Source organism: Pelmatolapia mariae, linkage group LG7, assembly GCF_036321145.2.
Source record: "Pelmatolapia mariae isolate MD_Pm_ZW linkage group LG7, Pm_UMD_F_2, whole genome shotgun sequence".
NCBI classification, from domain to species: domain Eukaryota; kingdom Metazoa; phylum Chordata; class Actinopteri; order Cichliformes; family Cichlidae; genus Pelmatolapia; species Pelmatolapia mariae.
Window position 1 is genome coordinate 6,672,870 of NC_086233.1, and position 13,270 is coordinate 6,686,139.

Consider the following 13,270-nt stretch of genomic DNA (forward strand, 5'->3'; position numbering starts at 1 on the left):
GCAAAAGGCGACACCACCATATGGCTGATGGTAACATCTCCACCTTCCTATGCTTGCCAATATGTCATTCCAGTCTCTGGGGGCCACCGACACAGCCAGTGCTGCTCTGCCTTCTCACTGCCAGGCTTAGGTAGCCTGATATCCCCACAGGATGACGAGACCCAAGCCTGAAATAGAGAGCCACGACACACAAGTGTTTGCGTGTTTGTATGTGCTCACGGGTCCAGCTAGCGTCCTTTTACAACACCCCACAGTTTGTTACTGATCAATCTAGAGAGGCATGTTAGCACACGGGGAGGGGTGATGTGTGCCTGGCTGTGTGTGTGTGTACGTGTTTGGGGGATGGGCAACACCAGCCGAGACACCTGTTGGAACTTATAAACTGACAGGCAGCAAAGTAATTTACTCAAACTCACTCAAAAATACAAGTGCGAACTTTTACATGCGTTATAACTTTACTAAGGGACAAAATGTGTCAAATAAAGTCGTTTTTTCGTACATAACTTTTTCAAGTTAGCATAAGTTAACACAATGCATAGCTAAAGTTACTTAAAAATGAACACACATAAAAGGGCACACTAAAACCACACACCTGAATAGCTACCGTGTGCCCTAGCTCTAATTAAGCACGTTTTATCGCCAACAGTTTCCAGCTACAGGGGACAAATCGAAGTTAGCAGCAGTTAGCAAACAAGCTAGCCATGAGCGAAGTCCTGTCAACGTTAAAGGGACATAAGAAACAAACACCAGCGCAGCACACAAAGTCCATTTGACGCCCAGCCTTGCCAGATAAGGTGACATACCTTCAACAAAACCAGTAAATCGTATCGCTCAGGGTGTGAAAGAGCTGGCTAGCAACGAGGACCTGCACCACAGTCGATTCCTGCAACGGTGCTGCTCCTGCTGCTGCTGCCATCTTGTTCAACGACGAGGACACACCGAGCGACTTTTCGCACATTTGAAGCACTAAATAACGCAAATAACTAGCTATTGCGAGAGCCCGACGTGACCCATGGTTTCCACAGCCGTCTCGGGTTTCGCCGAACGTCACTCTTTTGCCTGCTTAGGACAAGGAATCCGTGTTTCTAAACTTTTGCATGTTAATACGCCTCGTCCCCGACGGAGATAGCTGCTGGCGGGCGGCTAGCTGTTGCTGCTGGTTCGGTAGCTTGTTGCTTCTCCGCATGTGTGGAATGTTGGGGAGGGCAGAGGGAGGGGACAGTAAAATAATAACAGTGCTGTCTCCATGAAACACTGACTGAGCTGCAACGTTTGATTTCTGTTTAGATATGCTAGAATTAACACTTGTTTTTAACAATCTGTTCATTTAATCATCTTTTGAACTTTATTACAGTACTATAAATTTGTATCCACTCAAAACAAAGATGCTTTGTTTTTACACGCATGGCTTCATCAGCCCCCATATTCACCACAAGTCAGTTGATAATGTTTATACTTGTTTTAGCTCATTCTAGCTCACTGTGCTGGCATGATCCCCATGTCTAAATAAAACACTCTCTACCTGAGCAGTGACAAAGAAAATGGCACAAAGGACAGTCGGTGGCATGTAATAACACACCAACACAGGAGTACTGGTTGCTTCTGGTTCTCTGGTCCTAAATTAAAGTTGCCTTTTGTGTTAGCTGTGATCAGCTGAAGCTTCTGTGTGCTGCTATTTTTGAGTCTCTTTAGGGAATCAAACTGAATCGCTCATCGGTAATAACTGGATTGCACACCAAAGTGATAAACACAACACTCAAAGATGTTTAATTGTTGTTTAATTCTTAAATAAAATGTAAATCCAAATGTTTTGTTTTCTTCTCCATCACATCCACAGTTACTGTGCATACAGCTGGGGGGGGGGGGGGGGGGGGATCAGATCACATGTATATTGATGCAGAATAATTGAAAGCAATAATTGCAAGTGTCATTTTGCACATTACTTCATAATACTTTGCAGAATGTAGCTGCTAATATGTGGTATTAATATATTATTGGATTTCAGCTGCTTTGTTCAGTGTGGTCATGGAGTCCAGTGAGTGTAACCATCATATTAGGTACACCTGTTCAACTGCAAATATATAAGCCAAATAGCATTGCATTGTAGCAACCTGCTTTTCAAGCTGAGCATCTGAATGGCGAAGAAAGGTGATTTATTAAGTGACTTACTAAGAGTGTGACGTGGATGTGGGTGCCAGAGGGGCTGGTCTCAGTATTTCAAAAACTGCTGATCTACTGAGATTTTCCCACAGAGCCATCTCTAGGGTTTTGGTAGAACGGTCCAAAAAAGGGAAAATATCCACTAAGCAGGAGTTCTGTGAGCAAAAATACCTTGTTGATGTCAGAGGTCAGAGGAGAATGGCCAGAGTGCTTCAAGCTGATAGGATGGCAACAGGAACTCAAATAACCAAGCCATGCAGAACAGCGTCTCTGAATGCACAACTGTCCAGCCTTGAGGCAGATGTGCCACAACAGCAGAAGTCCACACTGGGTGCCACATCTATCAGATAGGAGCAAGAAACAGAGGCTACAATTTGCATAAGCTCAACAAAATTGTAGTTTCAATTTATGCTGTGACGTTCAGATGGTAGGGTCTGGATTTGGCGTAAACAGTATGAAAACAAATGTTTTTGACTAACTTTTAGAATATTTGAATTTAATTCAAATATTGCATGAACTCTTTGGGAATGTCAGCCCTTTTCTTTCGTTAGTCCTTCCTCTTGAAAGGTTTAAAAGAAACTGTAAAATCTAAAATCATAGTGTATAATTTTAGATATGAAGATTGTTTTTAATACATGGCTGAAAATCCTTTGCAGTCAATGACTGCTTGAAAGTGGAGCTCATGGGCATCATCCAAACGCTGCACCACCTCCCTTGATATGTTCTGCCAGGCCTGCACTTCTGTTAACCCCCTTAAATTAAAGCTGAAAAATTTTAAAAAATTATAATTGTCCAATAACGTTCAGAGCTTACTCTATGTAGATTTAGTAGTAATTAAGATTACGGACAAAATGGCAGCCAGACAGTCATAATATAAGTGAGACAAGTATTATTGGATTAACCAAAACACACCCCAGTGCAGTTCAGGACAAGACAATGCATGTTAGCGTTACAACAGTGCGAACTTAGTCAGCTCTAAAGCATTCAAAGTGCATGCTCCCATCATGCTGTTGCACTTATTTCTTGGTGTCTTTGTAGACATGTTCAAAAACATTAAAATAGTGGTCATTTACTGAAAATTGCAAATATAACTTAATTCAAACACACGCTGTTTTGAAGAATAAGTACAAGTCTCCCTCTGGTTAGAAACTGCTCTTATGCAAGTATTTGATTGCACGCTCTTTATTGCACAAACGCAACGCCTTGTACTGGTTTTTAAATTGGAGATCTGGCGCCACCTACCGCTATATAAGTGCATTGCATGCAAGCGGCCTAGCGATACAGAGACGAATGCACCAAATCTTATTGGAGTTAATAAGGAGAGCTATATTATAAAATCTTTAAACGTTTTATTTCCCTCACAGTGTTTTTGATGAACGCAATCAAGCTCTTTGATGTGAAGATGGATTCAAAAATAAACACACAGACTGCTGTGTGGGACGTAACGCTTTATTGTCATGTTCAACGAACATTCAAAGTGTAGTCAGTGTGATCAGTCAGTGTGTTATTCATTTGGGGAATGGCTGACGTCATTCTGCCTGGAGGAGTGAAACAATGTTACAACCAGCTGTGTGGTAAGTTGTAAAATATGCACGAGAAAAGCCAAACCCCAACGAGAAGTGCTTATTAAAATGAAATGTTCCACCTTCTTAAAAACAATCAAAAAATCAATACGTAAACATCAGTTAAATTAAAATAGTTTGAGTTGGTCCACAACACAAGTCCCTTAGTAAAAATCACAGTACAACATATAATGCAGGTTATTTTCATTTTATCTAATATGCTGGAAACTATCTCACTTACTGCGGGTACAAAAAGTCTACACACCGTTATTTCCAACAGATAAATGGATCCTTTTCTTTTTCTGTGAGCAGGTATAGAAGAGATTCAGATCATCTTTTTGTTTGTTGGTTTTTTAAGTCCAACCTTTGGATTTGGGGCTGGTTCTGGTTTATCATTAAAGGAAACTAATTTACTTTATAGTGAAGAATTTGTTTAGCAGGGTTGTTGTACGTATTTCTGAAGCTACTGCAAGGAGTCCCCTGTCTGTTTAAAAAAAAAAAAAATCCACTAGTACTTACAGATGCATGAACTAAATGCTACAAAAAGATTAAGGTGTACAGTTTTTGTACCCTCTGTATCTCTTTCAGTTCCAGTGTAAAAGACAGCATGCAGGCATTTGCTGTCTTGCTCATTCTTTTACTTGTGTGAGCTACACAACTGCTTAGAGTGCCAGTTAAACGGTGCCACGAGCAGCAAGTTTAAAAAACGTAACGTACTGATGCTTTCTAAATACTTTAAGGCTTTTACCCATCACATATCTCACTGAAGGGGTCAGCTTTGTCAACTCATCAAGAAGCTCTCTGCCAGTGTTTTAGAAGAGCTCCATCTCACCTGTCAGGAGCTGACAGGAAGGAGCATTCAGGCAGATTCACTAAAACACTTTTTTTTGCCACGAATTCATTTTAAAAATGCTCGGTGACTTGTTTATCCTGAGTAAACAGATTCCCTTTCAAATATACTTACATGACCCTTTATAAGCAGAGATTGTGGCTTCTTTTTTTGAGAAATGTAATAAAGCAAACACATCTGTGAAATACCATAACATCTCCTGGCAGCTCCTGACAGGCGGGGGCAGCACTGGAGCTTGTTGGATGTTGGGGCGAACTTCCTAAATTAGGAAAAAGGATTGTGTAAGAACAGGAGACCTGGGGGTTCAATTGTAAAGTCAGCAGTTTAATTTGCTGGTAATGACAGCAGCTAACTTCTTTCAGATCCTATAACTTCCTACTTTGACACACTTTTATGATACATACGTTGACACTTTATCTTCCTGAATTCTTTTTTTAATTAAATATTGCGCAAACTAAGTCACAAGGACTCTACCACGTATGGTAAAGATGCAGAATACCCCAAAATATTAGTTCTGGGTATTAAACTATTCTGAATGATACCCTGCCGTGCTATAATACTGAATACAGGCTCATCCAAGACAGCTGCTAATAGGTCACAAATATGAGGTTTGACATTTTTCCAAGCAAACAACTTTGTGGATTAATGTAACTGAGATGTGAGTCTATTTTCTAATCGACTTGGTTTACGGTGCATACTTCTCTGGGCACCTCCCTTGACTGTTTTCTTTAAATCTTAACCGTTACTAGTGAGGGGAAACTGCAAAAAACCACAGACCGCTCTCCACATTTCTCTTCTCCCACCCTGCAGAGTTTATGTGTCTGTGCCGGGACTCTCCCCTGGTGCCAGTATTTTCTGCAGGGTCTTTTGGTAGAATGGGGAGAAGACCAGCTTGTTGTAGTTGACAAGGCGACTGAAGTGAACAGCAAGCTCTTTTAGCTCCTTGCTGACTGGAGCCAGACCTCCTGGGAGAGGAGGAGGGGTCTTATGTTGGCTGGACTCGAGGGAAGCCAGAAGGTAGTTGTGAACCCGAGATTCTGAGAGGAGAGAAGAGAGTTTAACTGTCGCTGACAAACACCTTCACTGAACTGTGCACCGCTGATGTTGCCTCTAAGGAAGTCATCATAAGTAAGTGCTCTTACCCATCAGTATGCGGACTGTGTTGTCTGGTTGGATGGCGGCGGAAATTTGCCCCTTCAGAGCGCTCTTTCGGTCAGCTGAGAATGGAGAGTAGCCATGCTGGCTTAGACACTGACTCAGCTCAACACACAGTTTCTCCCCAATGGTCGCCAAGACCTCCTGTGCACTAAATGAACTTAGGACAGACCAAAAAAAGCTTTCGTTTTATAACAATGCAAGTTGTTAAGTTAATAAGCGTCACAACAAAAGCCAAGCTTTATGCATCGTCAATCCATAGTTTTCAGTCATGTAACTGACTCGCTACCCTAGTGTGCAAAACCTTACTCCATTATGATGGCTAACAGTGGACAGTCGGTAGTATTGTGGGACAAAAAGTGCTTTTTTTCCCCATCTGTCTTGAGCCAAAACTTCTTGGATTTTTTTTTTCCAATAGAGAAAAGCTACAACCTTTATTATATAATAAACTTATTTTACTGATACAATTAACTTTACAAAAAAAGCTGTATGTAATCAGTACTTCATAGCCATCTATCAAACACTATGCCAGGGGGTTCTCAGAAAATTGTAACTGCTTTGGCCTCTTGCTCTCATGTTCATAAATTAAGCCAATTTAGAATAAATAATTAACACAAAGCACATCTTTTAAAACTGTTGGAAAACACACAAACTCACAGAAAGGTTCCAGTTGACCAGAAAGTTTAAACAGAGAAACTTTTTACACTAAAGCACGACCTCAATCTCACCCAAAATACTGCATTTTTTCATTTCTTACTGCAGGGCCAGGTACACTTTTTCATTAAAGACTGTCACCTAAAGGTGAGAATTTTAATAAAACTAACTACATTCTGATTACAAATACCTCCTTTAACGCTCAAGCACAGGCCTGCGTACTGTACCTGTGTACTAAGTTAGATCCCTATCCCCCCATCTGTCATGTCTATAAAAAACCCCCAAAAAACCCTTAACATAGTGACAGCAAAGTCCAAACTCAGTGTATTAAAAAAGTTGTCCAGAAATTAGTGGTCCATCTTTTATATACAATTCGTGGAAACAACACTACTCTTGTCTAAATGAGGCTAAACTAGTCACATCACCACATCTGTGAAACTGATGGAATCTACAGTGTCTCTTTTTATTTTTGTTGAATTCAGATCAGGCACATTGCAGAATATGTCAGCATGGGACCTTTCCAGAGAAAGTTACCTTGAAATTCAAACTAATCCTAAGTCATTCAATTTACGCATTAATGCAAGTCAAATTAAATCCACTCTGGCTCAGTCATATTTATCCACCTTTGTTTATTCACATAGAGAATATTTAGTGCTTGAGGAAGTGAACTGAAAGAAATGAAGGCAAATTTGGCCACTGTAACTTTAAATATATATTAAAAAAAATCTTTATGCTTACGGTGTATGCATGTCTGCAAGCAAGATGTTAACAGTGTTTTTGAGGGTCTCCATCAGTCCTGGCAGGCCTGAGATGGCCTCCCCAGTTGTAGTGTAGACAATGAGCAGCACAGAGGAGAGAAGAACCAGCTGTTCAGCCTCCTGCTGCATCTCCTGGAATCGAACCTGATCCATCAACACCGTCTGTAGATAGAAGTAGAGGAGAATTTTAGGATGAAGAGTACAACACAAGAAGTGAAATCTAAACAAGCACTGAGATACAATGAACCAGGATTGATTGAGTTTACCTCCGGGAAGGGGTCTGAGTCGTGGTCCCACCTGAGAAGGCGAAGATAGGCATGATTATGAACACTGAGGGGGTGGAGTGAAGAATCAGATGCAGCACCACCTGTTGCTGCTGAGTCTTGCAGGCTTTTTACTGTATCCTCAAGCCATTTCTCAGTGAAGTCTAAGGCATCTGAAGGAGAAACGATCATTGTTATTATTCAGTATGATAATAGCAGTACTAGTCAGCAGTATTACATCATTATAGAATATAATACGGGAGTCTATAAAGATATTTTCAGTTTTCTGTATTGTTAAATGTAAAAGGTTCAGACTACACTAGACAGAAGGGCTAACATACAAATATTTTGAGTAGATAGGGGAAAGCAGAGATGCACAGTGGTATAATATGAATTATTTAATCTATGTGTAAACACTGCATCAAATCAAAGCTGTTGCGTGTTGCTGAAATTCACCTGATTTTCAAAAAGTAAAACAAAGAAGTGGCATTCACACAGGAGTGACTACACCCCTGTGCATCACGTGCTTTTTAAAAGCATTCAATCGTTGTGTAACTTATAACTGCAGTATTCGTAGGTTGACAGATTGAGTATTTGCCTTTTGTAAAAAATTAAAAATAAATACGTTAATAAAGCAAACACTCAAATTTGAAGATGTTTGGTTACAGAAAAATACAATTTTGTATCCTTTCTGATCTTTGGATATCTCACAAACAGGAATGAGCAATTAGAAAACAATGGACACCACAAACTGCATATATAAAACACGCATGTAACTGTCACAATGTTGGCTTGTGAAGTCAGATTGCAAAGCCTCAAGCGTTTGTTCAGGTTTTGGCGTCCAGATGCCAAGACCCTCACTGCCTGATTCTGATGAGGAGCATAATGAATAAAATAAAGATGATGTTGTATTTAATAGGACTGGAACCTAGATGTTGAGCTGATACAGTCCTGAGTCACAGAGCAAGAAAACTGAGGGCCATATTCCAACAGAAATCCACATAACCAGTCTTTTTGAGTCACCCATTGCTGGCCAATAAAAAGAATACAACCTCAGTGGAAAGTCTGACTTTGCTTCACTTTTCACATCTGGAAGCTACATCCATGCTTTATACAGTCTGTAGTACATCTTATTAGAGCTGCAGTGGCCTTGGAGAGCATGCAGCTCCTACAGTCATGTTCTGAATGACAAATGGGCAACTGTTTCAGTCTTGCTACAGAGGTAATCAGTAGGTATCACAGTACTCAAGATGGTGCAAAGGACATTGCACAATGTTAACCTCTATGGAGGTGTCCAAGAAAAAAAAAGTAATTTATAGTTAACAACAATAATACAAATGTACCAGCTAATGAGAGATATGTTTTGGGGTTCTGTATTTCATATTGCAGGTGATTAGTCTGAATACAGTAGAATTAGACACTGCGGGTTTTGTGCTATTTAAATAATCGTATGTAATGTTTAATGCTAATAATGCTCATAACAGTCAATATGAAAGTTATATCCCTTACTTGGTTGTTTCTCCAAAAACTCCTGGAACTTGTTCCTCTCATATTCAACAGACTGTTGCATCAGATGTGGTCTGATGCTGCTCAGGGCAAAGTTAGCCATGTCCACCTTCATCAGGTCCAGCACTGAAAATATGGCCCTAAAACATGACAGATGGAAAAAAAGGGCAAACTCTAAGCACCGATGATGAAATATACACATTTCATGACAAGCCAAACTTTTAATTCAGTCTTGGTAAGTATGGATCTGTACTAAGAAGTTGTTAATAGTGCCTTGAGTTATAATCAAAGAACAGTCGCTCTTATACAAGCTGAGAGCTGCATGGTCTGATGGGAATGAAATTACACAATCTAAAAATAAACCACAGCCTGGAACATGCAGAGCTAATGATGACCTGTCTTCCATGGCTTACTTGAGCAGAGGCACAACTTCGGTGATCTGCTTCAGCTTCTGGATGTCCTCGTCTCTGCTGGGGGCGCAAAGTGAGCCCATCATCCACACAATGAACTGGGACAGACGACCGATGTCAAGAGCTCCATTTTCAGCTTGCTGCTGGATCAGGGGCAAGTCCAAAACCTCCTCAATCTGAGAGCGCAGACGACCGTGGCCTGGTAGCAAGAAAGACAGCAGTGTCTAAAAGAGGGGAGACGAGAGGTTAAAAGAGGTTGGTTAAATCTTGAGAAGGCTGATTGAAGAATACAAATTAGTGCAGGCTTCAGCAACTCACCTCTTTGATCTCAGCCAGAAGTTTGATGGCGTGTTCATATGACGGTGGATCCTCCTTCAGCTGGGCTTCCAAACAATCCCAGAATGCTTTGTGCATGATCTCCTTCACTCTGCGCTCCAAACTGTTCCAGAACAACATGCATGCTTTTATATCTGCAGCAAGAAAGAACTCACACTGAGGAAAAGATCCAGTCCTCACCTTCCTTCAGGAAGCTCCGCAGGTTTGATTTGAAAAGCCTGGTTCACCATTATTTCATGAGCCAAAGCCATGTTGGTGACTCCTTTAGCCGTCTCCATCAGCTCCTCCACAGAGACAAACCTGGGTGGGCTGGCTAGAAAGAGAAAATGTATATATTTTGTACACAATTACATGTCATTTTTTTAAAAGATAAAGTTTCCTTCATCTGGAGAACACAGAGCTCTTCCGATGCCAGCAAACTGGATATAAACTCATTTACTGAGCGCATTATCTCTCACTTCCAAATGGATTTAGTGTGAATGTTTTACAAGCAGGCAACACTAAGTGCAATAAGCGTTGATCTCCTCAATTCATCAGTCAGAGTCTAAACAAAGCTCTCTGTTCAGCAGCACACCTGCCTTTAAGCAAAGCCTCTAACATTGTGGCTCACGGCCATGAGCAAAAACAAAAAGTCACAATGTTCCACTCTCGTGAAGTCATCATCTGCACAAATCTAAATCTGGGAATAAACACATGAGAACATTTTCTACATCAGAACTGACAAAGTTAATCTTTTTCCGTCTTATACAAGTCCAAGCTGTTTTTAAGTGGACAACAATGTGTCACATATTTAGTAGTACTCATGTGGATATATGGCTTTGGAGGAGTGTTTTGTTTTGAGGTTTTTTTTTTTTACATTTTCGAGGGTTAGCATCCTCCACAGCTGGAGCTAGAATTGATGTTTGGACTTTCCAGACCCCTTTACAAGGTTTTTCATGTACACCGGGTCACAGTTTACTGTGTTCAGCACACAAACCAAATAATATTACCTGCCAAGCATCTTAGAAAGCATGGCATTTTAATACAGAACGCACAACCAGGCAAAGTAGTCTGACAAATTTGGTGTGTCCAGGTTTAGGAAACCTACCAATCAATTCATAACCAATTAGTTGTCATTACTGGGAAGGTACAGCTGAATCTTCAGAGGTGGATGGTGTATATACTGCATGGACAGTGCTATAACTGCTAATTGCAAATGGTTGTATACATCTATCATTCTGCTTCTTTTTGCAACCTACATTTGGCTACCTCTAGATAAAAATCAGTCAATCAGTGAATAATAAACCCATCACACAGCCTCACTGACATGAAGTGTCTCTGTACACAGTTCTCACAATTCTACATATTGACTCACTGGCAGTGACTGCAAGAGTCAAATTGGTCAAAACAAGCAAGCACCACAGACAAGAAGATTTTATCTGCCAACGCTTGAAGGCATGTGCCTGTGAACTGAAGCATTCATGGTCTGACTCCTGTGGTCAAAAACAGGGCGAAGATCACATGTTTGAACAGAAGAACTGAGCTGTTCTCACAGCATGCAAGAAGAAGGGGTCAGATCCCAACTCCAGCCAGACTGCTACACCATCTGTGCTGCCTCTTTCAGGACATATTCTCACATGTATGTAGAAGGTCTCACAGCCAACATGTTTATGGATGACCTACCCTCAGAAACACAGGCCTGCAGGGGAAGCAAAGGCCTGAAATGACAGTGAGCAGCAGGAACCAGTAAATCTTTTTTGAAAACGTACTTTTAGGTAGAGATGGGCGGATCGATCCAAATATCAACAGTATCGACACCAACGCTGGTATCGGTATCAGAGCAGTGACAGGGTCGATAAATGTATGTATATATAATTTTTTAATGAAAAAATACACCTCAAACATGCACTATGAACAATGTCTGAACCTGTGTGTTGATTGTCACATCTATTTATAGCCTATAGCACATTCAACCAACAGAAGCTGACCCAAAGTGCTTTACGGGTGGGCACATTTATATTCCAGGTTTCAAAGTACATGAAAAGCTGAATAGTGTTTTTTGTTGTAATTACTAATTATTGCAGTACGTAATCACAATCACAGTAAATCACAGTGATTTAACAAATGTGTTTAAATTTAGCAAATTAATGATGATTCATCTCATAAATCACGACACACTGCTCGTCACTAAATAAGGTGCCTTTACAGGTTTAAAAGTATCGGCATTGGTATCAGCATTTACTTGGTATCAGATAGATACCAAAATATGCAGTATGACAGCACTACTTTCAAGGCTGTGCTATTGTTCGGTTTTCATTTCAGTCACATGACAGGCTGTGACACATTTAATCCAGATCACATTCATGTGTTTAGCCAGTTTATTCAGTTGAATTAAAACAAAGTTTCACAGAAATTAACCAGGAAGTTTAACAAATCTGATACTTTTACAAAGTCTCTGTTATACGATCATGATCTCATTAGTTAATGAGCAAGCCTGCAGACAGTACTGAACAGTTAAAATAAGCCCGATCACCTTGTGGAGTGTTGCCTCTGTGAGGACTCGGAGTGTTCGCCCGGACCCTCTTCCTAACCGTCTCCCCAGAAGCCCCCTGCCTCTGCTCCTCCTTCGACTCCTTGTCTCCTCCATCCTCGATGTGGTCTGCCTCCTTTGGCATTCTGGAGTCTGCAGGAAAACAGGTGACATGGAGATTTGAATGTGCAGGGATTTGAAATCTGAGTCTGCTTTCAAGAGCCCAATCACTATGATACAGCCAGGTCTTTGTAGAAGGGTGTATAGCAGGGCTACACCAGGAAGCAGTGGCTGTCATGTGAAAGGACCTCACTTAAGAGCACAAAGAGAAAGAGATGTGCAGATTTGTTTCTGTGGTGCTCAAATGATGACATCATCTGGACTGGTAGAGGATGAGAGAGGGGAGGGGGGGAATCCGTGTGGCAGTGCGATGCTAAGACTGAGGAGGTGAAGTAAACAGAACAAAGCCTCATGGGTACTGTGGCTGTCCTCGCAGGCTTCGGTAACGGTACTAACCTTGTCCTCGGCAGCCCCGGGGGGAAGAGACGCGTCTGATGTGGAGCTCAACTTATCTAACGTTAGCTTTATAGTCAGCGTGAACGCCGCTTTCTGTTCAACAATAACAACACAACAACAAAGCTTTATGACACCGCTACTCCTTCATAACCCAGACACACGTTTATTCACAACTTCACCGCCGCCAGGCACCGCGCTCAGGAGAAGAAAGGCTTTGGTTTATCCTCGGAAACTCCAGCTTTTTTGTTTACGTCGCAGCCCTCCTCTGACGGGTTGCCGCTAATCAAGAGACGCTTCCTGGATTGGGTGGGGCTAACGTGACGTAACGGCCGAGCCCCCCTCCCGCACGCACACACATACGGACACAGCGGCAGAAACATTACATTTATTAGGGCCCGAGCACTGAGAATGCGAAGGCCCTATTGTATCTGCTCCGTTTCTTCTTAGTATTATTGTTATTTCGGCAAATGAATTGGCTTTTGGAGGGCTTTAACATGCTCAAAAACTCATGAAATTTTGCGCATGCGTCAGGTCTGGTGAAAAACTTCGTATTTTAATCGTTTTACATATGAGCATTGGAAAATGGCTCTG

At 41.3% G+C, this 13,270-nt stretch overlaps 2 protein-coding genes across 4 annotated transcripts in view; both read right to left on the minus strand.

Annotated features, from left to right (window-relative positions):
- Positions 1-2,401, minus strand: part of LOC134630419 (homeodomain-interacting protein kinase 3-like) — a 31,727-nt gene extending 29,326 nt beyond the window's left edge. For 2 of the 3 annotated variants that reach the window (XM_063477693.1, XM_063477691.1), the window contains exon 1: positions 804-1,152. The gene's annotated coding sequence lies outside the window, so the exon portion shown is untranslated. Of the gene's footprint in view, positions 1-803; positions 1,153-2,331 lie in introns of those variants that run through there. The other variant, XM_063477692.1, reaches the window with a different exon arrangement.
- A 1,187-nt stretch (positions 2,402-3,588) lies between these two features.
- tcp11l1 (t-complex 11, testis-specific-like 1) lies at positions 3,589-12,966 on the minus strand. Its single transcript, XM_063477694.1, has 10 exons — positions 12,680-12,966; positions 12,167-12,316; positions 9,835-9,967; positions 9,637-9,757; positions 9,322-9,542; positions 8,912-9,048; positions 7,406-7,575; positions 7,120-7,301; positions 5,715-5,887; positions 3,589-5,609 (listed from the first exon to the last, which is right to left on the minus strand). Exons 2-10 carry the CDS (start codon positions 12,306-12,308, stop codon positions 5,386-5,388), a joined length of 1,503 nt encoding a protein of 500 aa, XP_063333764.1. The 5' UTR covers positions 12,309-12,316; positions 12,680-12,966; the 3' UTR covers positions 3,589-5,385.
- Between the last annotated feature and the right edge of the window lie 304 nt (positions 12,967-13,270).